This window comes from Falco naumanni, chromosome 2, assembly GCF_017639655.2.
Source record: "Falco naumanni isolate bFalNau1 chromosome 2, bFalNau1.pat, whole genome shotgun sequence".
In the NCBI taxonomy this organism is placed as follows: domain Eukaryota; kingdom Metazoa; phylum Chordata; class Aves; order Falconiformes; family Falconidae; genus Falco; species Falco naumanni.
The window spans coordinates 119,646,525-119,673,464 of NC_054055.1; the positions used below are offsets into that span (position 1 = coordinate 119,646,525).

The 26,940-nt window shown below is 47.5% G+C and overlaps 1 protein-coding gene across 1 annotated transcript in view; it reads left to right on the top strand.

Moving 5' to 3' along the window:
• The first annotated feature begins 21 nt into the window (after positions 1–21).
• Positions 22–26,940, top strand: part of MYH15 (myosin heavy chain 15) — a 69,582-nt gene continuing 42,663 nt past the window's right edge. Inside the window, exons 1-8 of the mRNA XM_040583103.1 lie at positions 22–455; positions 544–711; positions 9,674–9,727; positions 12,129–12,231; positions 21,026–21,405; positions 24,299–24,444; positions 25,541–25,644; positions 26,000–26,143. Coding sequence (XP_040439037.1) covers positions 24,354–24,444; positions 25,541–25,644; positions 26,000–26,143 — 339 coding nt within the window. The 5' untranslated portion in view covers positions 22–455; positions 544–711; positions 9,674–9,727; ... (1 more) ...; positions 21,026–21,405; positions 24,299–24,353. The remainder of the gene's footprint in view (positions 456–543; positions 712–9,673; positions 9,728–12,128; positions 12,232–21,025; positions 21,406–24,298; positions 24,445–25,540; positions 25,645–25,999; positions 26,144–26,940) is intronic.

Consider the following 26,940-nt stretch of genomic DNA (forward strand, 5'->3'; position numbering starts at 1 on the left):
TTTGTGCACAACGCATGCAGTTTGGAGGCCTTACTGCATTAAATGCAGTTATAGCTTAGGAACGTCATACCCAAATATCAGAATTGTTGAGTTGAGGGAGTTTGTTAGTTCTGCAGAAACAGTTGGGAAGGGAAGCTTCCTTAACCATAAATTTTTAATTTGGTCTAACGGGTTAAGAAATTAGTGTGTCTAAGTAAATTTGCAGACGTGGGTTCATTTCTGTTTAAGTCTCTTGGTCACGGGGAAAGGGTAAGTAAATGTTTGGTTTGCTCCTTTTCTGCCAGAAACTGCTCATGTAAAGAAATTCCAGTAGGAAATGCCAAGTGTAATACTAATTTAACTGATAAATGCTGGTCTGACTTTTGTTTTAGAATGGTGGAATAGGAGGGCAAGAATGTCAAGCTGCTCACCCAAGCAAGGTTATGCAGCAGTAAGATTCATGTCACCAGAAAATGGTAAACAAATCTTTGGAGTTTACATGATAGAAATCTAGAGTAATAAGTATGGTGTATAAATATTGATTTTTTTTTTCTTTTTTTTAAGTTTTATTTGGGGTTCCCCCGGGTCTGTGGTTAAAGATGCTGCTCAGTATGCTGCTCTAAGCCAAGTGTTGCTGAACTCTGTCCAGTTGCATAACAAACAAATGCGTGGACACATCAAGCTGCTTTGACAGCATTTCTGTGTTCTTTCCTGGCAGTGCTCTTCCAATTGGTAATGAATAGTGGCTAACAGAACTAGCAAATACACTGATGTCCGTTTAAAACTTTGTTCAAAACGTAGCGCTCTTCACTGTAGGAAAACCTGTAGATTTTTATACTTAATTCATGCAGAGAAATAGCTACAGTCTGGGGTTTTGCTTTTAGGCATCCTGATATTATCGGTGTTCATAATAGCTCTGTAATAAGGTTCCCTGTGCAGTTTTTATAGTTGTTGCATGCTGTATCCAATATGCTATTGGACTTTTTTCTTTCCCCACAGGCTTCCTCATTTAGTGCAGAGAGTAGCTGGCACCAGTACAACAGCTCTTCCAGAGAGTCAATTTTTAATTATCTGTGTTATGTCAGGTTGTCAATTGCCTGTTTTGCAAGTGCAGAGACTCTTGAGCTGTCTTAGTTCTGAGCAACCTCGCGTCTCCTTACTGGCCATTCTGGTACTTCTGTCTGAAAGTAGATGGCTCTTCTTCTGCATCATCTGGAGGAAGCTTTCCATTCAGCATGTGGCTTTATATAGCTTTGTACGTTATTTCAGTCGTGCTGTAAAAACAGTGGTTTTCTGTAGCATGTGTTTTCTGTGCTTTCTAGTTCATTTTGGTGTATTCTTGGGGGATAATGAGACAGTAAACAGTTTGGAGTTGATGCTCTTCAGTTCATCATCTGTTGTATGTTGTCTTCATCTTACCACCCCCCTTCTTATTGGTCTCGCTCCTGCATTCTTTGATCTTTTTCTCCTTCTCTGCTAGTGGTTTATTTTAGGCTTTCACTTTCCCCTACTTCTCCATCTCTCCACTTATCTTTCACCACTGATTCTAAGTGACGGTGCCTGTCACTTGTTTCTCCCCGGTGAAGCCTCGGTCCTATGTTGAAATTATGAAGTTTTTCTTGTGTGCTTTCGGGTCTGGGAGTGGATTCTCTTCCACCCCTGGGATACAACAGGCTGTGGAATTGGAACGCTTGACTTCTGAATTGTGCAGTTGATCATCCTCACCTGCACAGAAGATGTAACATGAAGCTTTTCCTGAAACAGTTCCCGTAGTGTCATTGTCCTCCCCCTATGCTTCCCCCTTATAATCAAGGCAGAGCGTTTTTGTCTTATTAGTCTGCTCAAAATATCTGTGCTGTGTATTTGTGCTAGCACGGGCAACTTAATGTAAGCAAAAAAACCCTTTCCTCCCAGGCTTGTGAAAGTTGGGCTGGAATTTTCTTAACTTCAGGATGAAGTTAATATCCTGCGCAAACGGTGGGACTCAGAGCTGTACAAACGGAAAGCATGGCCTTGCTGTAGGAAGTGATCCTAAATGTAAGTGCTGGTAAGTAAGCCCTGTGTAACACCAGCAATATAATGGTCAGCTGATACGGTCTTTGGGAGGTATTTCAGGAAGTATTTCGTACTGATTGTGAGTAGTAGGATTTATTTAGCGGTGGTGGTAAAATTCAGGGTAAAGAAGTCTGAAAACCACTTACACTACAGCTTCAGCAGTGACGAAAGTGTTAACTGCTGGTTAGGATTTATGGCTTGTTTATGCTGACAATTTTCTTGATTCATAGGTATGTGTCTAGTTCTCTAAGAGTTGTCTAGCAGTGCACTCTTCTGGAATAAGTGCAGGTCAAAAAAGGGATAAACTCAGCTGAAACTGTGATACTCAGCTTTATAGGTTTGCTGTAAGTGTTCTTGTGAAGATGTAAGAAGAGGTTCTCTGCTCCCTTTTCTTAGAGTTTATTGTTGGCAGCCAAAGATCAAGTATTTTTAGGCAAGTACTTATTTCACAAAAAACGCTTTCAACCTTGCAAAGTTGGCTTTTATACATAAAAACTCCTCCATGCATTCCCATCTGGTTACTTTTGAAATCTTCGGATTTGTTCGCTGTCTGGAACAGGCTTCCTTTCCAACTCCTTCTCACCAGCTTCCCTTCTGCAGCGTGATCAGACTGGGAACAGCCTGCAGCCTGCTAGCTATATATCCCCAGTGACACGTTCATCTCCCTCTACCCTGGTCCGATCTACATTGGCTGCTTTCCTAGCAGTACAGGGAGATGGGGGATAACTAGTTAGGCTGAATTATGCCGCACTGAAAACTGTGTAGCTGTTGATGTAAATATCCTGGTAGTCCCGGACCATGCCTGGCAAGCAGGGCAAGATGCTTCCCCACTGCTGGAACAGCAGTCTGGGTGGTTCTGCTCACTGCTGGGAAAATTAGGCACCTTTACCAAAGAGGATGTCCCTTGTGGAACAGAAATAACAAGGTAGCATGATCCTCATGTTTATGTCCAGCCTCTCTGAGAACCTCAGGCTGGCAGGTGCAAACAGTTGCAGGATGTCAAACCCTTGCCAAGGAGCGAGCTTGTGCCCCTTCTGTCCTGGTGCTGTTTGACCGGGAGTTAACTGGTGGTCCTGGCTGAGGAGCTGTGGTCAGCTGGAACATCTGGGTCTTATGGGTGATTCCTGCGAAGGGGAATTAGTAAGAGCAGCCAGTGTGTTTGGCGCTTGGCAGTAGTGTCTTGTGTACGGGACTGGAAGCTCTCCCTGCCTCCCCTTGCGCCTGCCTGGCTTTCTGACCAAACTGTAAAAGCAGGTTGGAGCCTGGAAGGTGGGGGTTGTTCTGGGTTGTGTTTGCTTTGGTTGGTTGAGGTTTTTGGGTTTTTATGACCATCAGCTTTTGTCTGAAAATGGGAGCTGGGGAGTCACGGGAGCCCTTACACGCTATGTTGCTGCCATCGATGTGTTTACAGCCTGTCTTCCTGACCTGTTGTTGTTGGGTTCTGTGTTGGAAACATTGTAGCCACTTTGCTCATAACTATTCATTTATTATTTTTTTTTTACTAAGGGTGTCTTTGGAAATACACAAGTCTACTGGTATATTTCTGTTAAAACTTCTGTGGCATTTGCCCCACTATAATTTCAGGAGAATGTGTAAGAACATCACTGCACACTGCATTCTTCCCTCTGCCCGTATCTTCCCTTCTAAATGGGAGGTTTGTGGAGAAACCATGAAAAAGGCAAAACAAAACTAGTAACAACGCTAGTGGGGCAGCAGTTTTCTCCTTTAGCCTTACATATTGTCAGTGTTGACTGGGTGAAATGGGACAGACAGTGTTGGGGTAAGGCACCTGGCTGGGAGGGAAGGAAAGGGGTCTGCCTACCACGGAGGTGTAGCCTTGCCGTGCCGCTGTGACCTCCTTGCCATGCCAGCTGTGCCGGCTGTGACCTCCTTGCTGTGACCGCTGTGACCTCCTTGCTGTGCCACTGTGACCTAACCTGGGAAATGGGACTGCAGGGACAAAACTGGCCACGGTCTAGGCAAGCGAGCAATTGGGAAGCAATTAATGGCAACTGGGAAGTGTTCAACCTCGTTGTAGCGAACACACGTAGCGTTACGCTTGTGAAGCTGAATCCAAAGCTGTTAGGCTAACAGCTGAGCCTTTGTACAACCTGAGGAAAGACTTTATGTAGCATATGGGGGCAAGAATGAAGGTAGAAAGCACCTTGAAGCATATTTGGGAATGATCTGAAGTATCTCTTGAGCCAGCACGCCATCCCAGGCCTGAAGACAGCGTACTGTGTGCTGCGTGTGACGGAAACCAGCAACAAACCCAAGGGCAGCGTTACTCGGCAGCGGGCACTGAGGCTCTCGTGGCTTACGTGGGCTTCGAAGGCACTGCTTGCTTGCAGGGCTTTAAAGTGTCTTCCCCCTCTAAAGCTCTGGATCAAAACTCTTCAGTGCCTGAGGAATGCGGTGAAGGTGCTGACGTATTTCTCCTTGCAGCGTGGGAACCTAGGGGGAGAGCCGCTGCCCTTGCGTTGGGGTTTTTCCGTGAGTTACGCCCAGCACTGGTCATGCTTTGGGAATAAAGAATGGGGGGAGAGTGCAGGGAAAGGAGACTGTGTCACAAGATCCTAAAGGCATTGATAGGCGTGGAAAAGTCCCAGACTTCCTTGGCTCAGCTACTGTAGTATAATAATCGACTGCAATTTTCTTTAGATGTGGTTGGCTCGTGAAACAGAGTCTGTTCCAAGTCCAGCCTGTGGGTTGTCAGTTAATACGCGCTGATTAAATTCTGTGGGATCCTGTTCCTTTGGGCCAAAGTACATCTTTGAAAAGGTTATCTCTGCGTGGAGAACAAACAGAGATAACAAGAAGATCCCCCTCCTGCTGCTGGGATCTCCCACACAGCAGGATGGGTAGCCCTTGGTTTACCCATACATAGCTAAGCCTTTGCGTGAGAGAGCAAATGATGTATTAGTTACATTTTTGTTCAGAGTAACTGAGCTAATGATATGTTTTAGGGTTTTGCACTGTATTAAGTTATTAAAAACTAATTTTGTAAGTAAGCAGCTGTTGTTTTGGCTCAGTGGTACTTCAGAATGACCTGTCTGGCTGTATTATTTGCTTATATTGATACTCCAGTGTTGCATTTCAGTTGTGTTTTACAGTACGGCCAGAATGTCCTATAACCTTTGAAGGAAATACAAGGCTATTGTAATTTAAAAATCCAGAGGCTTCTGATAAGCCCCGGGGAAGAAATCCAGTGCTGCTCAGTTGCAATATATTTTGTTTAATCTTGGTTGGAGGGTAGGGGCCACAGTCAGGAGCCATTTCTGCTTGCTTGTGTGTTGTATCAAGTGCCTTAATTGTTTCTCTTTTTATCTTTTAAGGATAAGGCTTAGAAAAATGTCTTTGGTTTATTTTTATCGTGTATTGAGCAATTGGAAGTGAATCTGGTTTTAAAAGAAGCCTTTTAATTTTCTTATATTCAGGATGAGATGAATCAATACAACTTTATTGTGGCTTTCTAAGGCAGCAGGAAATCTTGGAGAGCTATTGTGTTCTTTTGGTGTCGGTTTAACGGTTTGCTTCACGGTTTTGTGCTGTTGCCTTGCTTGTGTTCTGCAAAGACTAAGGCAATGCCTTTATGCCTTGCTTGTGTTCTGCAAGAGCAGAAGTCATTTTTATCGGGCGTGGGGGGGGCTGTTAATGTGCTGGGGAGCAGCATCGTCTCTGCACGTGAGGCTGTTGTCACTCCTTCACCTGTTTAAGGTCCGTGGCTGCAGTGCTGTGTATTTTGAGGCGTGGTGTGCTCAGGGCATGCGATCTTTGGGCTGGCTTGATGCGTGTGGCCCTCCAAGGTGGCTGCGCTCCCCTGGCGAGGTTTGCAGGCTCCCGGACTCCATGCGGTGCCAGAGGCTGCTCCGGGCTCTCCTGGCGTGAGCAGAACACAGCTGCAGCTTCAACTGCTCCATCACACGCTGCTGCTGAGACTGTGCTCGAACACTTGTGTATGTGTGAAGAGCCTTTGCCTGTGTGTAATTGAACAGGTAGAGATAAAATATCTGACGTATAGCCTTTCCCATTCATTCCTGTATGGTACTCGCCGTTACGGAACCTACATAATGATTACCTTCATGTTGCTGACAGAGAATCCAGATGCCAAAAATTGGCGTAAACTGCTAATTTGGGACTCCTTACCTGAAAATTTGAAAGCCCCCATTTCTTAGTCCATGATGCTTCATACAAGCATGCACAGATAGACTTTCTGTAGCTCCAAAGAACGGCTCTTGGTGGCTTAGGCTGCAGCCCTGGCACACAGGACTTCCACGCGCTTCCGCGCAAACCGGGGGGTTCAACCCAGCTGCACAGAAAGCAAAGCCAGATATGGCGGCTGTCTGTCTAAAACTTGGTGTAAACCTCTGGCTTGCCATCACGCAGGTACTTTGTGGTGAAGCCTGAAGCCTCCCGACATACTAATGCAGCAAGCGGTTACTTGAATCTTAAAATCAACTTTTCCCACTTCTGACTCATACAGCAGGCAGCTTCTGCAGGAGAGTGGAAGGGGACACGCAGACAGCAGCGTCTCCTTCGCCGCCTGACTGCCTTCCTCCCCACGCAGGCCCGTCTCTTATGCAGAAGGAGGCAGAGCCCCCAGGGGAAAAATAGCATCTAATCGCATCGCTGGAAGCGGAGCGCTTACGCACGCAGGTGCTGAAGCGAGGTCGCGCAGCCTCCAATTTGAGTTCTATTTCTGAAGCCCGGAGTACTCAAATGACACTTTTTTCCTTCCCCCTTTCCCTCCTGGTCCCGAGCCTTGTTTATGATAAATCTAACTACTCGAGGCCTGATGATACTGTTATGTTTATTCATAAGCTGGTGAGAAGAAGGGATGGCAGCTAGACCTACACTGCAGAGCCCGTTTATTATCCTACCAAGTCTGTGCACAAGGAGGATGCAGACAACTGTTGCTGGAGGGTGAAAAGCCCCCTGGCCAAGCCCAGGGGAGTGCAAGTCCTGAGGTACAGCTCTCCAGGAGGTGGCTTCACTGTTTGATGGGGGGGTGACACTTGTTAAGTCTCCTCCGTCTTTCCCTAATGTCCTGTTGAGGGCAAACTGATGGTTTATATCAGTAAGTCTCAGGTTGGAGGGAAAGTGTTTGAAAGGTCGGTGTTTACATTCCATGAGAAGGCTCCCATGGCATGTGCGGTGTTAGCACCGCGCGTGCGATTTAAGCTGTCACACCAGCCATGCGCGGTCGGGCCATGGGAGCGGTTTTTGCCCCATGGGCAAAGCGGCGTGGGATGGCTGGCACAACAGAAACCGCAGTGTCCCCTCCACTGTCACCTCCCCAAAACTCTTCTGTTTCCCAGAACTTAAGGTAGAAAGTGATCAGAGGAGAGATAGGAGGAGTGGTGCTAATCTTTGGGAAGTATTTTCCATTCATTGCAGTGTTGAAGTGTGATAAAATTTTTAAATCAAGTAGCTGAAGCCTGGCATTAGTCTCTGTCTGTTGTTCAGTGATAACGTTTTCCTGGATTTCTCCCAGGCTCATTAAACACTGTCAGTCCCAGGCAAGTCCAACAAGGACGTCTGCTCGGATGAGAACTCTGCCGGACTGAAATATTAAACAAAGACCGTTCATCCACTGACACAAACCGGTCATTTTTTGTTGGGTAGTTACAGGGGTGCCTCACAACTCGGGGATGAGCTGCGGGATTCGGTGGGTTACAGATGCCAGCTGGGCTCTGCTGGCTTCTGTACTTGTGCTTAGCCCAAGGTAAAGTTAAACTCGGCAATTTAGGTCAAAACCTGTTTCACTGCTGTCTAAAGTAGCTTTCCACAGTTCATGTGCGTGGCCAGCTCCATTCAGTGAGGCATTTTGTGTATTACACAAGCAATTGTGTAACAACTACAAATAGCACAATAGCTTTGAGCTTTTTCTTAGTCTCTACTTATTATTCCTCTTTGCAAAAGTCTCTCTAAAATTTTCAGTGCTTTCTGGGGAAGGAGGTGGGATTTTTTCCTTCTTCCAGGAACAGGTCTGCAGTCTAAGACACCATCTGAATCATTAATTTTATATATAAACACCACTATTTACTATAAAGAGCCCCACAACTAAAGTAGCATTTGCAGCGTGTCCTTTCGGGGTAATCTTTGCTGCTTGGCTCGGTTCTTTACGGTACATATGTACTTCTTTCTCTGGGGTTTTTGTCTCCATAAAGGGTAAGAAAGGATGTGTTTATTTTTACCCATTTAGAAGGGGATAAAGCTTGGATCAGATCTGGGACCTGAGTGCAGCACTCGGTTAGCAACACTTACAAAGGCTGAGCTAGGCAAGTGAAATTGGATTTTGTTATCTTGTGTTAGAGGCTCTGGCATGCTTGTATCTTTAGAACATTAAAAGCTAAACGTCCTCAGATTCAAGATCTGATTTCCTGCCTTTAGGCAGGAAAAATGCTAATGTGAATGCTAGCCACAAACCTATTTTGCTGAGAAACCCCACAAACTCAGCAAAAATGGTTTTACAGCACCTTAAGACTATTAATACTTTGACTGGGAAATTTGTTTGCAGATATTACTGCACGCTGATGTTGCATTTTTAATACTGCTGTTTAGCAAAGAGAATATTGGCTGGTTTATATAGACTCAAGTAGGTCGATAAGTGGGTAACAGATGCATGTGACATGCTGGAAAACCACTTACAGAACAATAGCCAAGGTCACTCCATGTCATTTCTGCAGCATGTCACAGAACCACGGAGCCAGGTCTCCCACACCTACTCTTCTAACTGGGAGAAATGTAAACTCCTCTTCACAGAGCCACGCATAAATTGACTTCAGAAGAGAAGGCAGACAGTGGCAGGGGCTGGTTACTATGGCTATGCGCTCTAAATGGAGAAATCAAGCCAACAATCGCTGTATGCATTAACTATATTTGTATATGAAGGCAGCTCATTGCCAGCAGCTGTGTGAAGGTGTCATGCTGAAACCCCAACTTTGTCGATGCCAGTCAAGGACTTGGTGACTTTCATGCGTTAAAAGCAGCACGTACTGAGAGCAGCAAAGTGCATGTGCTGTGGGATGGGGTCCTTTGCCCTCCTTAAGCCCTTGTTTTGCCCTACACAAAAGGGACCTTGGCTTCCTTGCCTCCGTGTCCCTAGTGATCCTAGAACAGCCCAGGTTGGAAGGGACCTTGAAAGATCATCAGATCCAACTTCTTCTGGGAAAGGGAGCCTAGATGAGACTATCTGGCACGTTATCTGATGGGAACCCAACCCCCCCCCAGTGATGGGGGCTCTGCCACGTCCCTGGCAGGTTGCTTCGCTAGGGTGGCAAGGGCATGTCATGATGCTGGCTTGCAAGTCCTGGTGGTGCTAGCTGGGCCACCCTCTGGGGCACAGAATAAGACAAAAACAATTTCTGCCCGCATTGGCTTCAGCGTTCAGCTTCTAGCCAGCTCCTGACCTGTCGCTCCACCACCGGAGCAGCTTTCCCTTTATCAAACATCACTGGGATCCATCAGTGAGGGCTAAAGTACCTGTGGGTGGGGTGAGATCTGCAGCGTAACCACAGCTGTGGTTTCGTTGGTTACAAAATAAGTAAAATCTTTGATCTTTCCTTTTGGAAGTTATCGGTTAAAGCCGGTGTTTCTACAGGTACCTGGCCAACACAGTTCCCTTGGTTTGTTGCAGGAGCCATCAGAGCTGGGCGATGGTTTCCCCCTTCACACAGCGCTGCACGAACAGGTAAGCGGGTATGTACGGGCTCTTCCTGAAATCCCTGCGGGCTTGTCCTGCTGGCTGCCGAGCCCGGGCTGTGGAGGTGAAGAAAAGGCTTTGTCCGTTGTCTGGGTGCCCGGCTGCAGAGTGATTCTGCCTTAAAATGTAGTGAGGAAGCAACTGGCACTAAATCTGGCTCTGGGAGCTCACCTGCACATCAATGCTGTGCACGCCTGCCTGCAGTGGGGGGCTGCCCAAAGCCTCCCGTCGGGGCAGAGGAGACCTCCTCCGATGAGCATGGAGGGAGTAAGCAGCTCGGTGGAGTGTGCACTGGCTGCAAAGGTGCTTTGCTGCACCCAGGCACGCTCCGGGGCAGAACCTGGGTGGATAAGCGGCTGTATGCGACGGGCATTATGTACGCAATAACGGATCTCCCGTGGGGGTGCCACATTGGTAGGCAAGGGGGCTGAGCTCGGGCTGCTACCACCAAAGGCTCCGGCTGAAGCTCTTGTTCCTGCCTCCAGTGCCCAGATTTCCTGCAAGCAGGAGCAGCGGGCTTGCGAACTGTGGCGAGATGGTTTGTAGCGTGGCGCCCGCGGCTGGGGAGCACTGCCGCTGCCTCCGGCCAGCCCTAATTCCCTCTGGGGGCTGGCGAGGTTTTTGCACTTGAAGTAGGGGCTGAATCTTTAATCCGGAATGGGAAATAGAGCGTATTTGCTGTAGATGTAAAGGCTTGCCTTTTGAAAACAGACTAGACTGTTGCAATCTGCAAATCTTTTAATTAGCCTGAGTTCAAATGAATTAAAAACTGTCATTTAAAGAATTAAGTGCTTGCGGATTTTACTGACTCCTGAATGATCTTAATGGGAAAAAAAAACCCAGATGCTTGCAACTTTCCATATAATTAAAAATAATTTAAATCTGCCTGCGTGTATATGAAGAAATCAGCAAATAATTAAGACAAGTTATTAGCAATGGCTGTATTTAACGTTACATATAGAATACAGCCAGGCTAAAAATTCTTGAATAGGTCTACTCTGATACCAGAGATAGTGCAAGCTATTATCAGTCTTCTGCAGTGGCTGAAACGCCTCTCTTAGGGGGGGACAGGGCAGACACAGACTTTCACTGGTGGATTAACTGTGTCACTTAGCTTTAGTCTTTAAAGGTTAAATGGCTTAATGGTTGAGCAGCTTGCGTGTTGCTGCTTGAAATGTCCCCTGTACCACTGAAACCTTGCCTGCTGGTGGGAATGAGGGGCAGCCACAGCCAACACCAGAAGTTTGGTGCTGGCAGGACTTGAAGTAGGATTTTTTTGTGCTGTTTTTTGATATGTTCTTCATTTAAAGAAAAAAAATATATATATATATAAAAAGCCCTAACCCAATTCTTCTAACAGCCTAACTTGGGAGCGGAAGGGGCTGCTTTGTGAGGCTCTGGTCATGCAGAATAAGCACAAGCCTCTTTAGAGGACTGGTGACCACTTGTTGCCTTATGCTTCTGCAGTAGCTCTGCCCTTAAAACAGCACTCCGCTGTTTGGCACTGTGCTCTTCCCGGGAGCCCCAGCTGGTGCTCCTCTTCCCAGGGTCGTTCTGAAACGGGAGCTTCCTGAAGGGGAGAAAAGGGAAATAATAATAAATAAATAAATAGAAAAGCCTGATAAAATGAATGAATGCTAGTGATTACTCATTCAATGAACACAGGAAGGTGGAATCAGCTTTTAAAAAGCTTGTAGGAATACAAACACTTGGATGCCTTAGTCACCATCTGTCCTCACCATACAGAAACATTAAGGCTCTTTGAACTCCTTAACTATATGTTTCTTATTTCAACGTAGTTGGATTTCTTTTTATCTAATCTTTTAATTTCCTGGATCAGTGATGCTTGGTTGGAGGCTAATGGCAGCATCATTGTCATAATCCAAACTGTAATTCTGCCCTTAGTGTGTGTTTCTCTTCAGGTTCAATACATAAATACTGGGCTGGATTTACTTGAACTGGCTGATCAAAACACTATTGGTGTAGGAGGATGGAATATGTATTTGCATTTTAATACTAATGATCTGTTCTTATCACCAGTTCATGCAGAATTTTCAGCTTTTATTTAAGTGTCCTAATCCTTTATGGCTAGGAGGATAGCCTCTCAGCATACTCTCTGCTGGGTTCCTCTTTTGGTGTGTCAGATCTCGAAAGAAATTCTGGTAGACATAAGTGCTGAATCCTGAGAATGATAAATTAGATGCTGGTGCTTAATATGTTTTGTCAAGTTGTAAACACACCCAGGGCGCTGTGTCTGTCCTGCTGCTTCAGCGAGGGGTTTGTTTTCGGGGAGGAAGGGGATGTCTTTGAAGGCAGTGGTGAATAAAGGAGGAGTGAGATGGAGATGATATCTGCTAATTATTCTTTCTTGCCCATCTTTGTTTTGTAGGTGCAGAGCCGCAAGCTCTCCTGGCGCTCTCCTGCCACGGGCCAGGTCTAAGAAGAGAATGGTGCGGAGGGAGACCGCGGCTCCCAGATGATCTCATCCTCAGGTGAGGGCAGGGAGAAAGGGGGGGATGCTAAGGACAGCGAGGCGATATGACTCTGTTGAGGCATGGCTGGCTGCCTGTTGCCTGGCCGGCTCTTTGGGCACGATGGATGGATCGATATCAGCAGATACCGTGCCCGCGTGCGCTCGCTCAGCCCGTCGCCGCCGAGCAGGGCGGTGGGACAGACCCCAGCCCTGCCCCAAGAAGGAGCCTGTGCACAACCAGCTCTCCCTTGCTCATACCTCTCACTGCGGGGTCTGGTGGGAGACGCTTCATGGGGACGGGTGGACCGAGGCGGGCGTTGCTGACTCCCAGAGCCTGGCTTTGTGCAGGGATGCGGACGGCCCTTTTTTCCATCTTACCACTTCATCAGCCGTTCCCTGTCAGAGGGCTCAGCAGAGCCCCGTGTGACTTGTCACGCGTTGTTGCTGCTGACAAACAGGCTGTGATAGGGGGAACAGGAAGACAGTGGAAGATTTTGTTTCAGTTAGCCAGAACCTTCTTTCCATAAGCTGTACAAAAGCACTCATTCATACTTGGGTTTTTTAATGCTCATTAAAACACATCTTGAAGCTGTAGTCAGAAGGATCATGTCCTTTCTGGTGAAGGGAGTGTTTGGGTGGGTTTTTTCTTTGAACTTTACGTGTACACTGTGATCAAATCAGAAAGACCTGCCTGCATCCCACTGGACTAGATGCAGGGGATAGAATTGGCGCCCACCGTTGGACTCGGTCTTAAGCGGCATTTGGCTTCTTATTTCTGGGGAATGGATCTATATGTCTGCTTTCTGATTCTTTCTCTCATTGAAATAAATTCTACTGACTGGTCTCACACTCCAGTCTGCATGCATTTTTCACGCCAAGGCACAGATGCTCTGTGTGGCGATAGAGAACCACAAGTGGCTCAGGTGTATTCAGGACAGTTCCCTCATTGCTGCAAGTAGCTAAAAGTCAAGTCTGTGTGCCCAGTGAAGGCTGAGCTAGATTTCCCTGAGACATAACTTGAAATGTAATAGGCATCGCTGTTATCTTTGAATGTGTCTACTTATTCTGTTTTGAACGATGGCGCCTCTTGGTGCTATTGCTCCTCATACCTTCAGTATCTAAACCTGCACCCCTCCTCCTTAATTTAGAATAAACTGGTGTATACTAATAGCGAGTTGTTCCTGACCGACCTGTTTATTCTGAATATACTTCCTACTTTTTAAACCGAGGAAGCATGGAAGAGATGACCCATCTGGTAAGACGCCCGTCTCACCTTGGGGAGGAGGTGGGACTTGCTGCGAAGGGACTGTCAGATCTTACAGCCCGAATGCTCGGCGGGTTTTCATGGTCCAGCAGCGTGATCATGATCAGCCTGCTTAGTCCCTTGTCTTTGGAGGTAATCAGCTTTGTAACTCCACGCAGAGAAAGCAGTGGGTACTTAATGCCTCATTCTTTATACAGATGTAGCCCCTACCTCTGTCTCCATCAGCTTCCCTTTCCTAGAAAGGTGTCATGATTTCTGTATCACAGTGATTTTTTTTCTTTCCCTGAGGATGGGTACATTGCAGATCTTGAAGTACGGATGTGTGCCAGTAATGGGTGAATGCAGGCATCCAGACCATGCCGGCCATGCAGTGGAAATCCTCTGCACTTAAGCCCTGCAATTCCTTCTCTGCGGTTCTGGCGCACATTTGGGTGAGGATGGGAGGGGACGTTTTTCTGCTCTGGAAAATCCCTGTTCGTCAACTGCAGTACAGCAAGAAGGATCAGCATTTCCACCAGGATCAGTAAATCTTGATGGGCAAGAAGAGTAATCCAACTCTAGAAAATGCTTCTCTTTTTTTTTTTTTTTCCATAGCGTATTTTCATACACCAAAACAGCCCATGTTTTTGTCAAAGTTCTGTATTAAAATCTGAAGCTAGCATTTTGCTGTAAATTTGGATTCTTTGAAAACCATCAGTGATGATTAAAAAAAACCCTAATTATATACATCTTGCTGTAGCTCTATAAAGAAAAACGTTATTTGGTTGCCCTGTGCCCTGCAGGAGTTGTTAGGCTCCCATTCTCCCCTCTAGCAGAGGCGAGGCGCAGGCAGAGCAGCACCTGGAGGGGCGAGATGAAGGACCACCCGCACCCCCAGGCAGGGCACAAACAGCCCTCCCAGCAAGGCGATTCTGAACTGCTCTTTTGGTCAACAGGTGTGAATGGAGCTGCTGGTGCGAAGTTTCTGTGGTTCAAGCTTGGATAGATCAAACCCTGAGGTTTCCTGTTGAGTGAGTCTTGATGAAAATTTAACAAGTTACTCGGCTGGGCTGGTGGTCCTGTCAAATGAGTTGTTTGGCGGTTTGACGCCGCTGAGCGACTGATATTTAAAGTGAAGCTTCAGAGGTCCCCGCTGAGGCAGAGCACGTCTCCCGTTCTCACTCGGCGTTTTTATAGCAACCTATCTTTGCATCGTCGTACCAGATACAGTATTTTTTTTCCTTCCCCTTTTGTTTTCTAGATCGCTGTGTAAGACTGAAGTGTGTGTATGGCAGGTACTTTGGCTTTGTGCAATAAGCGTCAGGTATATAATCTAATATTTTTTTTCTCCCTATCTTTTTTTTTTCCTGTAAAGACAAAATATGTATTTCAATTACAAAAAAAAAAAAAAAAAAATCAATTCTGTTACAGCAGCTGGGGAGCTGGTATGACTCTAAAGGGAGTTATGCCTCTAACTTCACTGGAAGTCTGAGCTGCAGCTCGCTGTCATGGCAAAGGCACTCGTCCCCTGCAAAGGCAATGCCCAGCCGATCTCGGCAGTGTGCTCTCGGTGGGTTTTGGGCTAGACATGCAGCACAGCCTTTCTCCAGCGGGCTCAGTGGGTTTCTCTGGGTAGTCTGGCATGGCCTTTTCTCACTGTAGCATCCCCGACCCTCTCTCCTGTAGCTCCTGGCACCTCTGCCTTTGCCTCCCCCAGCCAGCGCCAGGCAGTGGGAGCCCGCAGCAGCCCCGCATGCTGCAGCCCAGCCTCATCCCACCTCACCCGCTGCCCCCTGCAGATACTAACCCGAGGTCAGGCATGATGTGTTCATCCCGTTTTGTTTTGTGCAGAAAAGAGGCTGAGCCTACAGCGCCGGGGGCTTTGCTGGCAGCAGAATTTCAGCTGTGGTGCCAGGCTCGGTGCTGGGCGGGTGCTGAGCCCGGGAGCCGGAGCCTGGCGCAGCGGGAGCGGGGAGCACAGCGGCGGGGAGCTCGGCTGCGGTACAGCGGCGATGTGCAGCATCGCTTCGGCTGCTTTCCCAGGGAAAGGTCGTTTGACCTAGTATTGAGCTGTGAGCTTGGCACATCATAGCTGGGAGGGGAGAGGTTAGAAAGGAAGCGTGCTTTCACATTTATGACTCGCTCTAGGTGTGTGTGTATAGGTTTAGTTATACACACAGACATATAAATACAGATGTGTGTGTTTACACGTCTATATGTGCGCACACCAGCCAGTCACTTCAGAACGCTGCTGCTGGAGAGAAGGATGTCGTGTCCATTTTCAGAGGTGTTTAAATTCGACTGACAAGAAGCATCAAGTTGCTAGACCACGTAAGAAGCACGGGCTTGTGCTTTTTTGAGCTCATGGCAGCAAGTAATACCTCTGGAAATAGATTTTCTGTAAAAACTGGCTTTATTTTTGCAAGGAGCTTTGCTGACTGAGTTTCCTGGCGGAGGTGACCAGCTCGGCATAGCTGTGCTTGGAAAGGAAGTTTCTTGTCTCTGCTTAGAGAATGTAAATGCTGGAAAACCCACCGAGTGTGCTTCCCGCAGCGCTGCCTTGCTGGTTAGCGTCGTGCCGGTTGCATTGGGTTTGCTCTGTTGGCACTTGCAATGTTAGTAAAGCATCCCCCTGTGGCGATCGTTTCGCCAATTAAACTGCTGCTGCATTTTTTAGTATAGTTTTCAGTTGGCGTAAGGTAAACACGAGACAGCAAACAATCCTGGACAGCAAGTTGGGTTACAGCTCGGAGAGTTACAGAAGCAAAACATTGAAAAGCTGCTTGTGTTGATAAAGGCGTGAATATTTCCCTTTCTCTCCCCATCACCGCTGGAAAAGAAACCTCCACAGCAGCAAACCCAGGCGATCAGCAAGGACCGTACCCACGCTCCCCAACCTGAAAGGCAGGCTCCGAGCCTGGGAGCCGAGACGCAAGAGAGGCAAAGGCGAGTTGTCTTGCAGGACCTTGGCACCCGGAGCCAGAACGCTGGTGTCTGAAGGCCTGGGAGTGTTTTTTGGGTATCGCTGCCCATTGACATGGAAATGTGTTTTTCAGGCTGCTTGAGCATCACAGTCCCAGCTGGAGCAGGGTAATGAGGTACCCTGTCTTTGAAGCCAGGTTGTGCAATAGAAACCCTAGAGAGGCATTTATGGATTTCTTTCCCCCCTCCCCCTGCATTGATCAAGGCTGAAATACCCCTATTAGCTTCGGAATTGGTGAAGGGGCGACAATAATTCCAGCAGCGTGCTGTGCAAATAAATGCTTAGTTAATGAATACTGAAAAGATTAACCTGAAGGACTTAGATGCATTATCAGGGCTTTTACCTCCCTGCCTTCCCCCGGTGGTTATGGATAATGCAGAGCGGTTTCGGGGAGCGGCGGGGACCCAACTCGCTAGTGGCAACTCGGGCGGCCGTGTGCACGCTGGGGGAGGGGTGCATGGCAATTCTGACACACACCGTTATGTGCTGCCTGGCCTGATGGGCAGGGTGGGATGCTCCAGATTATTGGGGACGGAAAACCCCTCGCAGAGGGGATGGGGGAATGTCAGCTCTTGGGGAAAGAAGAGTGAGAAGGCACATGACAAAAACCTTCCCACCCTTCCACGGTTCATCTCTGGAGCCAAAGAGCTGAGACTATTTATTTCATTAGGCTCATTTTTGGGTGTTTTCACCTTCTGATTTTCCTTAGGGCTGTGAGTCAGGCCGAGATTGATTTATCAGTGCTGTTAATCTGCTCTCAAAGCACTGTCAGTCTCGCTCCCAGAAGCCAAGCTCTCCCATTAAAACCCTGACCTATTTAAACGTTCTTAAGATACCGTAATGATGGAATGTCAGCAGGGGAGAGGCAGCAATGACAGCTCTGAAATGTTTATTATCCTAGCCCGGGTTAGGAGGGCAGCATGCCAACGCAGCCTGGAGCGCGGCACTTGGCACGGCGTGAGAGGCGAGAGGCGCGGGCTCGCTGCAGCCTGGCCGAGGGACGGGTGCTGCTGGGTGCCACCAGGCTCTGGGGCGGGCTGCTCTCCTCTTGCGGTTTCCTGCCTTAATGCTTCGCAGTCACTGCTGATTTCAAGCGGTTCAAGGCGGGAAGAGGTATTCTGTTTCAGGGGTCTGCATACTGGTAGCAATAGATCATGGATTTCAGTGGCTTAAAAGGCACTTAAAACATTTTTTGTGGCTCAGAAATTATTTCCCCAGGCGTGTTTGCATGAGAGCAGATGCCTGCCATAGAGAAATTTAAACTTCCTTTAGACTATCTCACCACGCAGTAGCTATCAGCAAAGAATTAATTGCAGGAAACTATTGAAAATGATGATCCTGAAAGGAGGGTGAGCAGAAGCTGCAGGTACCTCTGGCAGGTTGCAGGCGCTGTATCCACTGCATCCGCACTGCAGCAGGGGGAGCACAAAGGCTTGCAGAAACCTGAAAGCCTCCAGTTCTAATAATGCGAATCTAGCTGTCACAAACACTTTAAATGTACCGTTTAGTGCCAATTTTCTCATCTTTTAGAGATATAGCACAGTGCAACTATTTTTAAAACTAAGCTTCTCTCCCTCTCCATTTTCTCTTTGGGGCATCAACGGCTTGAAGAACTAAACCATAATTCTTCAGAAGAGAAAATACATCTACTTGTACAGAATGGGGCTGGATTTGCTGCTGGGTATGATGTCCACGTTTTCCTTCTGCCTAAAATATTCCCATGTGGATGACCTTTCTCCTTTGAGACCTTTCTCACTTGAAAGAGCATCCCACTGGATCATTTTGGCTCTTTCCCATTTGTTCTTTAAATGGAGACTGCAACAGCAGTGAGGACCAATGGCAAAAAAAAAAAAAAAAAAAAAAAGCCCTGAAGTGAATAGCAGGTTCTCAATCTCTTCAGAGGCATCCCATGGAGGGACGGTCTTTCTGGTTGCTTACAGAATCATAGAACTCTTTGGGTTGGAAAAGACCCCTTAGGTCATGGAGTCCCACCGTGAACCCAGCAGTGCCAAGCCCACCCCTGGGCCCTGCCCCTGCGCGCCACGGCTGCCCGGCTGCTGGAGACCTGCAGGGACGGTGACAGCCACGGCCCTGCGCAGCCTGTGCCAGCGCTTGGCAGCCCTTTTGGGGAAGAGTTTTTTCCTAATTTCCGATCTAAACCTCCCCTGGTGCCACTTGAGGCTGGTTCCTTGTCCTGTCGCTTGTTTATTTGAGAGAAGAGACTGACACCCCACACCCCCCCCCGCCTACCACCTCCTGTCAGGCAGCTGTAGGGAGCGAGAAAGTCCAGAGGACCCTGGCTCAGAGTGACGCTTTCTTCAAGCATCTTTATCTTGAACTAGTGTCCTTCTATCTCATTGATCTTGCTTTTCTGGAGTGCCAGGTTATTACAATGCACGTTTTATTAGGAGTAGTCTGAAGGCCAGCTTTTGCTAAAACACAGCTGCTGGGTGATCTTTTTTCTGAAGAAAATAGGGAGGGTTCATCACGGGGCTTTACACATCCCAGACGCCAACTTTTCTATATAAGACCACAACATTGACACTATCTGTGACCAGAGGTGATAAAGGTTATTGCATTCCTTCCCAATATGTAATGTTATTAAAAATAGGTTAGTCACAAGGGCTTCTTATCAAAGTCCCTTGTTTCCCTAGAAACAGTGGCCAGCATTAACCTTTCTAAAAGTAGCTGCTGCGAGAGACAAATGACTTTGGTTGTCACTGTTAGAAATTTAATCTAGGGGAAATGTGCTGCAAATTCTGGTTCATATTAAAAGGAAGGAAATAAACTCCAGAAAGGCAGGAATAACGTGTGCAGTATCAATTCACATCAGGCTAGCAAAGAAAATAAATCGATCGTGTTTGAACCAGTGCTGGCTGCATAGCTTTCCAAAGCGACGCAGGCGCTGAAATTGCATCGGCATCAGCTACGGGAACAGTTGTTTGCAGCCCCAAAAAGGAAAAGAGAGGCGTGGGAGTGAGATTGTAGTGTTCATGCAGGACTGATGAAAGCTGGATATTTGCAGAACAGAAAAAATGTAAGTGATAACAGTGCATTTGTAAAAAAGATGCCTTCTCCTAGGCAAAGTAGGTGGTAATGGAATGCTGTGTTTAGAAGTAAAGCTACTGGCAACGTGAGAGAGGAGCAGGAGGGAGAGAGTATCGGCATGTTATAGCCTTATGGCGCGAAATAATCATATTCTCAGTTTTCACAGCAGATTAACGGTGTCCATAAATTGTGGCGATACGTGCAGTTTACCTTGTTTGCAAATTACGTGATCAGGAGCGCCTGCCTGAGCTTTGCACAGCCGCTCGCTGCTCATCTAAGCAGCTGAGATCACTAGCCCTTGTCCACCGGGCGTAAGGCAAACGGGTGACGGGTTGCCCCGACGCCGACGTAGATCCATGCTGTGGGGCACACAGCCCCTAAAGCAGCCGGCTGCGAGGGGAGGGCAGCGCCTCTGGTCGAAGGGAAGCAGCGAGGCGAGCGCGACAGCTGCTCCGTCTCACGCCGCTTGTTTTCGGCTCGACGGCGGGTTCCCTTCACGGGTGGATCCAGAGCAGGACTGCAAGCTTCACCCCTGGCTTTAGCCCAGGACCCTCTTCACAGCTTAAGCCTGCCTGGAGGTGGGCACGTCTCTAGCGAAGCCGTAGGGATTCTCTGTCTCTTGGTTGCATTCCCCAAACGCTAAAAATACCGGGTTACTAAAGCACTGGGATCCTCAGGCCTGCCACATCAATCCCCTGTCTTTGAGTCTATCGCTTCCATAAATTCCTGGGTTTCTTACAAACCTACTCTGCCTGTGCAGCCTGTCACTGTCCAGCCATCAGGACAACAGCTTTAAAAATAGCAGACTCAGCATGCAAACATTTTTCTTCTTGCCTGGTCACAAACAGAGCCACTTGCTCCTGCGGGTATCTAAGAGAATTCAGTGAAGCTGTGGATAAGCTCCCTCCCGGCTCCCCCTTGCTCCCTTGGAAATGAGTTTTCTAAAGCCCTAATATATTGTCTTTGTCCCTGTGGCCAGCAGCATTATCCACAGTATTTATTTTCCTTGGTCCTAGCATAAAGTGGGTATAAAAGCACAAAAGGATACCTATATATCTACCTGTGCTGGTAAAAGCAAATCAGTCTGGATGTCGGTGGTTTTGCTCTTTATGGGGTGAAGTGAAATGAGACCCGAGTTACTTACAGTGCTTCTTTTATGGGAGAAATGAGCTTGCGATAAGAAGGGCAGGCATTGCCTAAACTCTGTTTCATAAATGAGTTTCCTGAAGCAAAGCACTCGCTAAAATTGATGCCCGCTTTGCTCCTTACCTGTGATTCACTTTCCAGACAGAATCAGTATATTCTTAAATTTCTTCACTCTCTTGCCTTCTTCATAACCCAGGGAATAGCGATGTACCCCCGACCTGAGCCTATAGGCTTGGCTGTTAAACCTCTGGGGCCCAAAGTGCTTGACTGGGACATGAGAGCTCCCCTACACATTCTCACATCCCAGCTTTGTTGCTTGAAGGCAGTTTGGCTCACGTAACCAAATCCCCTTTAGAATCACTTGCCCCTTGTGCTTTGATTCTCGTGTTCTAGGGGAGCTACACCTGCCCAGTCTTCGCTTCCACCCCCACCCCCCCGCGAGCCAGCGGTAATTAAGTTCTGAGGCACTTGGAAAAGCAATACTTTCCCCTGTGAAAACACCGAAGCAGGAAAAGCTTCTTCCATGAAGTCATGGAGCAAGAATGGCGCGGCGAGGGGCGGCCGGCGAGAAGCGTGCTGCTCCCCGCCGACATTCCTGCAGCCACACGTGTCCCCTCCTCAGGCATTGTCTCCTCACCCGGGATCCGGCGGACAAATATAGGCATGGAGGAAAGCTGTGGATGCCTGTAAGGAGTTATCCCCGGTGACCTTGAGAGAGGGGCATATAAAGTCTGGACCAGGCGGAGGCGTGACGCTCGCTGTGTGCTCTCAGGGTGAGTACCGACCTCTCGCGCTTGTGAACGTGAGTAGCTGGCGGGGCTCTAACGCTGTTCCACGGGGTTGATGTGACTGAGGTTTTAAGGTCTTTAACTGAAGTTAAGGTCTTAGTAATATTGCTAAATGTGTAGCCTATGTTAGTCATCCTAGGATGCTGCTTGAATGCTAGGGTGGCAAATAAGCGTTTCTTCTCTAACATCAGTGCATTCATTTAGCAGCTAGAATAACTACTTAGGAAAGCGTCAGGTCCCTTGTAATTATGCATGTGGGTGGACTGATTAGTCAGTACCTGCAAGTCATATTTTCTGTCTATCAGCTGCAAGTGGTGACGGCTTACGCAGTTTGCAATTTCAAGCAGCTTGTTGCTCCAAGGAGTTCTTTAATCCAACCTGAGTTACAGCCCTTGGAGAATTACAGGGTTCCCTTGCAAAGGCAGGCGGGTGTCTCTGCCGTAGCTATTGCAGGCGAACCATTAGCATTACAGCAGCTCTTCCAACAGCCCCGGCAAGGAAGGGTGAGGTCCCACCTTTGCAAGTCTGAATTTCAAGCCCAAATTGTCAGCGGTGCTGGGCATGCCACTTAGCTTGGTGTAGCAACATTGGCTTTCTACAGGGAGTAGCTGTTTCCAAGCATCTTCCAAAGTTCATATACAAGGGCTGGCTCTTTTTGTTGTTAGCTAGAACAGACTGAAAGGTAAGCCAATGTCTTTCGCTCTGCCTTATCTTTCCCAACTATACTACCTTTAAAAAATAATTTTATGACCATAAACTAAACAACATTTCCAGTTTCTCATATCTGGCACAGATTTGCCATACTGAGTTCTGTGTACCTGCAAGGTGTTCGCTGCCTGGGCTCCCACCTCTGTCGTAAATCAAAAAAAAAAAAAAGGAATTCTCTCCGAGCTGCCATAGTGCTGCTTTACAGTGTAACACACTTGCTGCAGCGGTTCCCCCTGAATATATGTGGAAAAAAGATAAGAAGGAGATAGCTGAGTAACTGTCCCTACGTGGAGCTGGGCTGCGCAGAAGCAGTCTGCAGCATTCAGTGTATTATTAGGACCTGTGAGAATCTGTCCCGAGTCCTTGAGGTTAACACTGGAGTGGCTTCTCGGGATGTTCACATTTGATGTGAAATGACACTTCCATGCTCTAAGGCTGTTCTGCTTAAAGGTAGGAACTGCTGTAATTCCATTGCTCCACGCTCCCCATGGGAGAGAGGCTTTGCCATGCTGCTAGTTTTGAGTCGTGTCTCCAGCTGGGAATTTTGGTCGGCTCAGATGATGTTAAAATAATTGGTGATGGTTGTGCTTATGTAGGCCCTTAATCTTTAAAAAAGAAAAAAACCAGTTAAGGCTAGTTCTGAAGAAGAAAGTTTTTGCTCTACAGCACCAAGAAAGAAGGTCTCAAGCTCATACTGCAGCAGTGGGTGAGGGCTGAATGTAAAATGTTTGGCAGTCCTGCTGTTCAAGGGCTTCACGTTCCCTGGGAGGAATGTGCTGAAAAAACCTGCCTTGGCTGATGGAGAGTTTTTATCCCTACCAGGATTTTGTTAGAAAGAAATTTAATTTAATTTTGAAAGACTACAGTGTCTGTCTTGATAGGACTCTTGAAAATTTGTCCAGCTGCTCCGAATATTGCACAGTAAATAAAGTAAGGGAAGAGGTAATATCTGAGGGCCACTTGTACAGCTTCAAGTAGTAATCGAATGGTGTCTTGACTCGAAAAAAAAAATATATATCTGAAATTCTGAAATTGTGTGCATGTCTGTACACCTTTTAGCAGTGAAACTTCTTTTAGACATTCTCTGGACAGCACCCTGAGTGTTTTACATATGTGTGTAAGTGTTTATATGTGTGTGTATAAAAAAGATTTAGAAAAATAAAACCATAGCTGTGCGATCACTTTATAGGATACATAACAATCAAATTAATTGCTTGGCAGTATGAACCAGCAAATTGGTCTCGCTTACCCCCATGTCCCCTGCCCTCTCTTTCATGATAAAAGGCTCCTAAACACCATGGCCTTGCAAGTGTCGGTATTAAGCTGGACTAATAAGCTCAAATCAATCTAAAAAACTACGAAGCCCTTGCACCCATACTGCAGATGCACTTTTCTCCACTGTGCCGTGCTGCAGGGGGACACCCAAGCCGGTGAATTCAGAGGTACCAGCCACTTGGGAAGCTGCGCGAGCATGGGACCTCCCTGAGCTGTTTTAGTCCCGGTTTTTTCTAATAACATTTTTTCAATAACACGCTAATTGGTGCGATCAGAGGAGCATGCTGCAGGTAGCAGAGCTGTTTCCAGCTCCGGTGCTGGCTTTCTCCAGCACAAGTGTGGGCAGGTGTCCCTGGAGCCGCACCAAGGGCGTAACACACACCCCTGCAGCCGTTCTCCGTTCGCAGCGAGGAAGCCTCGCTCCGTGATGCCCAGAAAACGCCCGCCTGAGGTGATGCTTGAAGTGGCTGAGTGGCACAGCCCTGGGGAGACAGCTGGAGAGCAGACCCCTGCTCCAGGGAAATTTGAAAGGGGCCAGAAAGGGCCCCCGGTAAGTGGCTTTTAAAATCACAGCTTCAAGTGGTGCCTCCTGCACTTAAAACACCATGCATGCCGCAAAGAAGAGATTAAATTCTCCTGCGGAGATAACTGTGACCCACACCGAGGTTTTGAAGCACACAGGCTCTGGCTGGCTTTAAAAAAGGCTGAGCCAGGCAAGGGTTTAGCTAGGGATGCTGTACAGCCCCAGATCTGCATCAGGTGTTTGCGTTACCAGTTCATCACAACTTTGATCAGCCACCTGCCATGTGGCACTGAGTGTTTTATATTGCCTCAGATCAGACATGAAATGTATTTTTTTCTTCCCCACCCCCCTACCCCCTCCTTCCTTTGGTAGACCACGTCCCTTTCTTTTTCCTCTTTGAGCTGTGCCACCTTGAATCCTTGCCAAGATGATGGACATGTCGGAATTCGGGGAGGCTGCTCCCTTCCTCCGAAAGAGCGAGAAGGAGCTGATGATGGCACAGACGGTCGCCTTCGATGGTGAGTGCCTGCGCCCTGTATGCTGCCAGCAGCTGCTGCAGAGGGATAAGGGTTACATCCCGGCGTGGTTGTGGTACCCAGAGCAAAGCAGGATGCAAAGAAGGATGCAAAGCAGGACGCAAAGCCTCCGTTGTTGCTGCTGCTGCTGTTCGAGTCAGCTGGTTGAACCAAATTCTGGTTTCTTTATTCTGCAAAGCTATTAAAAAACCTCAGGTAGTACTAAATAGAAATAATCTCCCGATTTATAGTAAATAGATTTAGAAGATAGGTGTATTTGTACTGCTCTGCTAAAGGGGGGGATCACTTCTTGTCCGCTTGGAAGAAAAACACCACACGCTGATGTTCTTCCAGTAAGGAGAGGGATTCTGTGGCCTGACAAGACGTCTCGTTGTGTCGTACCTCTACATCTGTTTGATTTGCAGGCTGTATGACAATCTGACCTTAGCTTTTCATTTTCCATAATTTATTCTTCATGAAAAGGATTTCTATGAGCCCTGAGGTGTAGCAGTAAGTATAAATACACCCACAACCACAGCATTTCGCTATTCAGGGTAGTCGCTGCAGCTAAAGACCTAAAGTCCAGTGCAGCTACTCCAAACTCTAAAAAGCCACGTACATAACTCAGGGTGAGTTATTAATTTTCAAGACAAACCTCAGAAGAACGTGCAAGAATAAGGTTAAATCTGATAGCTGGCAGGCAAATAATGTGGGCTGCATTCCTCACTCAGATTGCGATTTTCTCTGTGACGTTTTAGCAAACGCCTTAATTTGGGCTTGGCTCTCAGCTCCTCCATCTGCGCACTGGTGATAATGATTATGGATTTCCCGTGGAGGCTGAGGCTTAGCCAGCATTTGTGAAATATTTTGACACCTTGTGCTGGAAGGAGCTAGAAGAAGCCAAGTGGCAGTTTCAAAGGGGAGACAATGTTTGGGAGCCCCACTTTGGCAGGCAGCTCCCCGGCGCTGCCCATCTCCTGAGGTCCCAGAGGTTTTGTGTCCCTTGTGCAGAAAAAATAACGCAGCCATCTCGCTTAGCTAGGCACGGTGTCACTGTCTGACACCAGGCTGCGAACCCTCGGTCTCCTTCATTTCACAGGCAAGAAGAAATGTTGGGTTCCCGATGACAAGAAAGCTTACGTTGAAGCTGAAATCACAGAAACCAGCGGTGGCAAAGTGACCGTGGAGACAACAGATGGAAGGGTACAAATTGCTTGTGTCTGATCCGTGGCTAACAGGGCTGGAGCAGCGAGCTCCAGAAATTACCTGTCCTTGTTTAAGCTCAGTTGCCTGTTTCATGGAATGGGCTACCAACGGGAAGCCCCAGTAAGTGATGCCCTATCAGAGCAACACATGAAAAACCACCAAGGGAAACCCATCCATGCGGTGGTGGTAGCGGTAAATTCAAATGGAATTATGTACAAAAGCTAGGTTTGAGCTGGAGGACTTCCCTCTGCAGGAGAGAGAGAAAAAAAAAATAACGTTCTCCTATAAACTGTGTGAAGCAACAGAAAATCCCAGTGTTTTCCAGTGTTGCTGTACTTACTTGTCTTTGCAGACCATGACTATCAAAGAAGATGATGTGCAGTCCATGAACCCTCCCAAATTTGACATGATCGAGGACATGGCTATGCTGACCCATCTGAACGAGGCGTCTGTGCTGTACAATCTGAGAAAGCGCTACAGCAACTGGATGATCTATGTAAGGGTCGTTACAAGGGTATATTTAGAAATTGCTCTTGAAGTGCTTCAAGAGCAGATGTCATGTTTGAACACGTTGTGTTCGTCATAGTCAGTCTGCAGCTTTGACAAGTGGCCAAACCGAGCGTCTCGCTTATCTTTTCGGGAAAGAAGTTCCTTGGAGCTGGCTTCTGCCTGAGCGCAGGCAGACAAAGCCATGAACAAGGGGGTGCCCAGTTCCTTGGGTTTGCTTGCTTGCCAAGGAGAGGGGTGGCAGGGAGCGTATTTTCAGCAGTCAAGGCGTTGGGGAGACCTAGTTTATTTTTACTGTCCTAATATTAACCCATGTCAGCGCCAGCCATGGAGATCGCTTTGTTAAGACATGATTCCTTGAACTCCAAGCACGCACACAACTTCTTTTAAGTATGAGCCTTTCTATCTTTAGTTCAGTAATCTTATTACCTTCATTTTCAGTGCTGACATCTGTCCTGTTTCACTCTGGCCTTTCCCCTTGCTCTGTACCTTCCCCGTGACTTCATTAACATAATTTCTGTCAGCACCAGAACAAGCTTCAGTAGCTTTTATGAGGCCAGACTTTTACTCCATTTGCTGCATTCGGTTGTGTCTGAAATGAGTCAGGGGATTCTGTACGTTTGCTAGCCCATCCCTGTTCTGGTTTTCGGTGTTCATCAGAGGAGCGAATTCAACTTTTCCCCATTTAAATTCTGGTTGTTGAACATTTTCTGCATTTCTCTGACAGCCCCTGCATGGGCACACACAGCCTGAAGCGTAGTTTTGCTTGCAGGTCAGTAGCGGTAG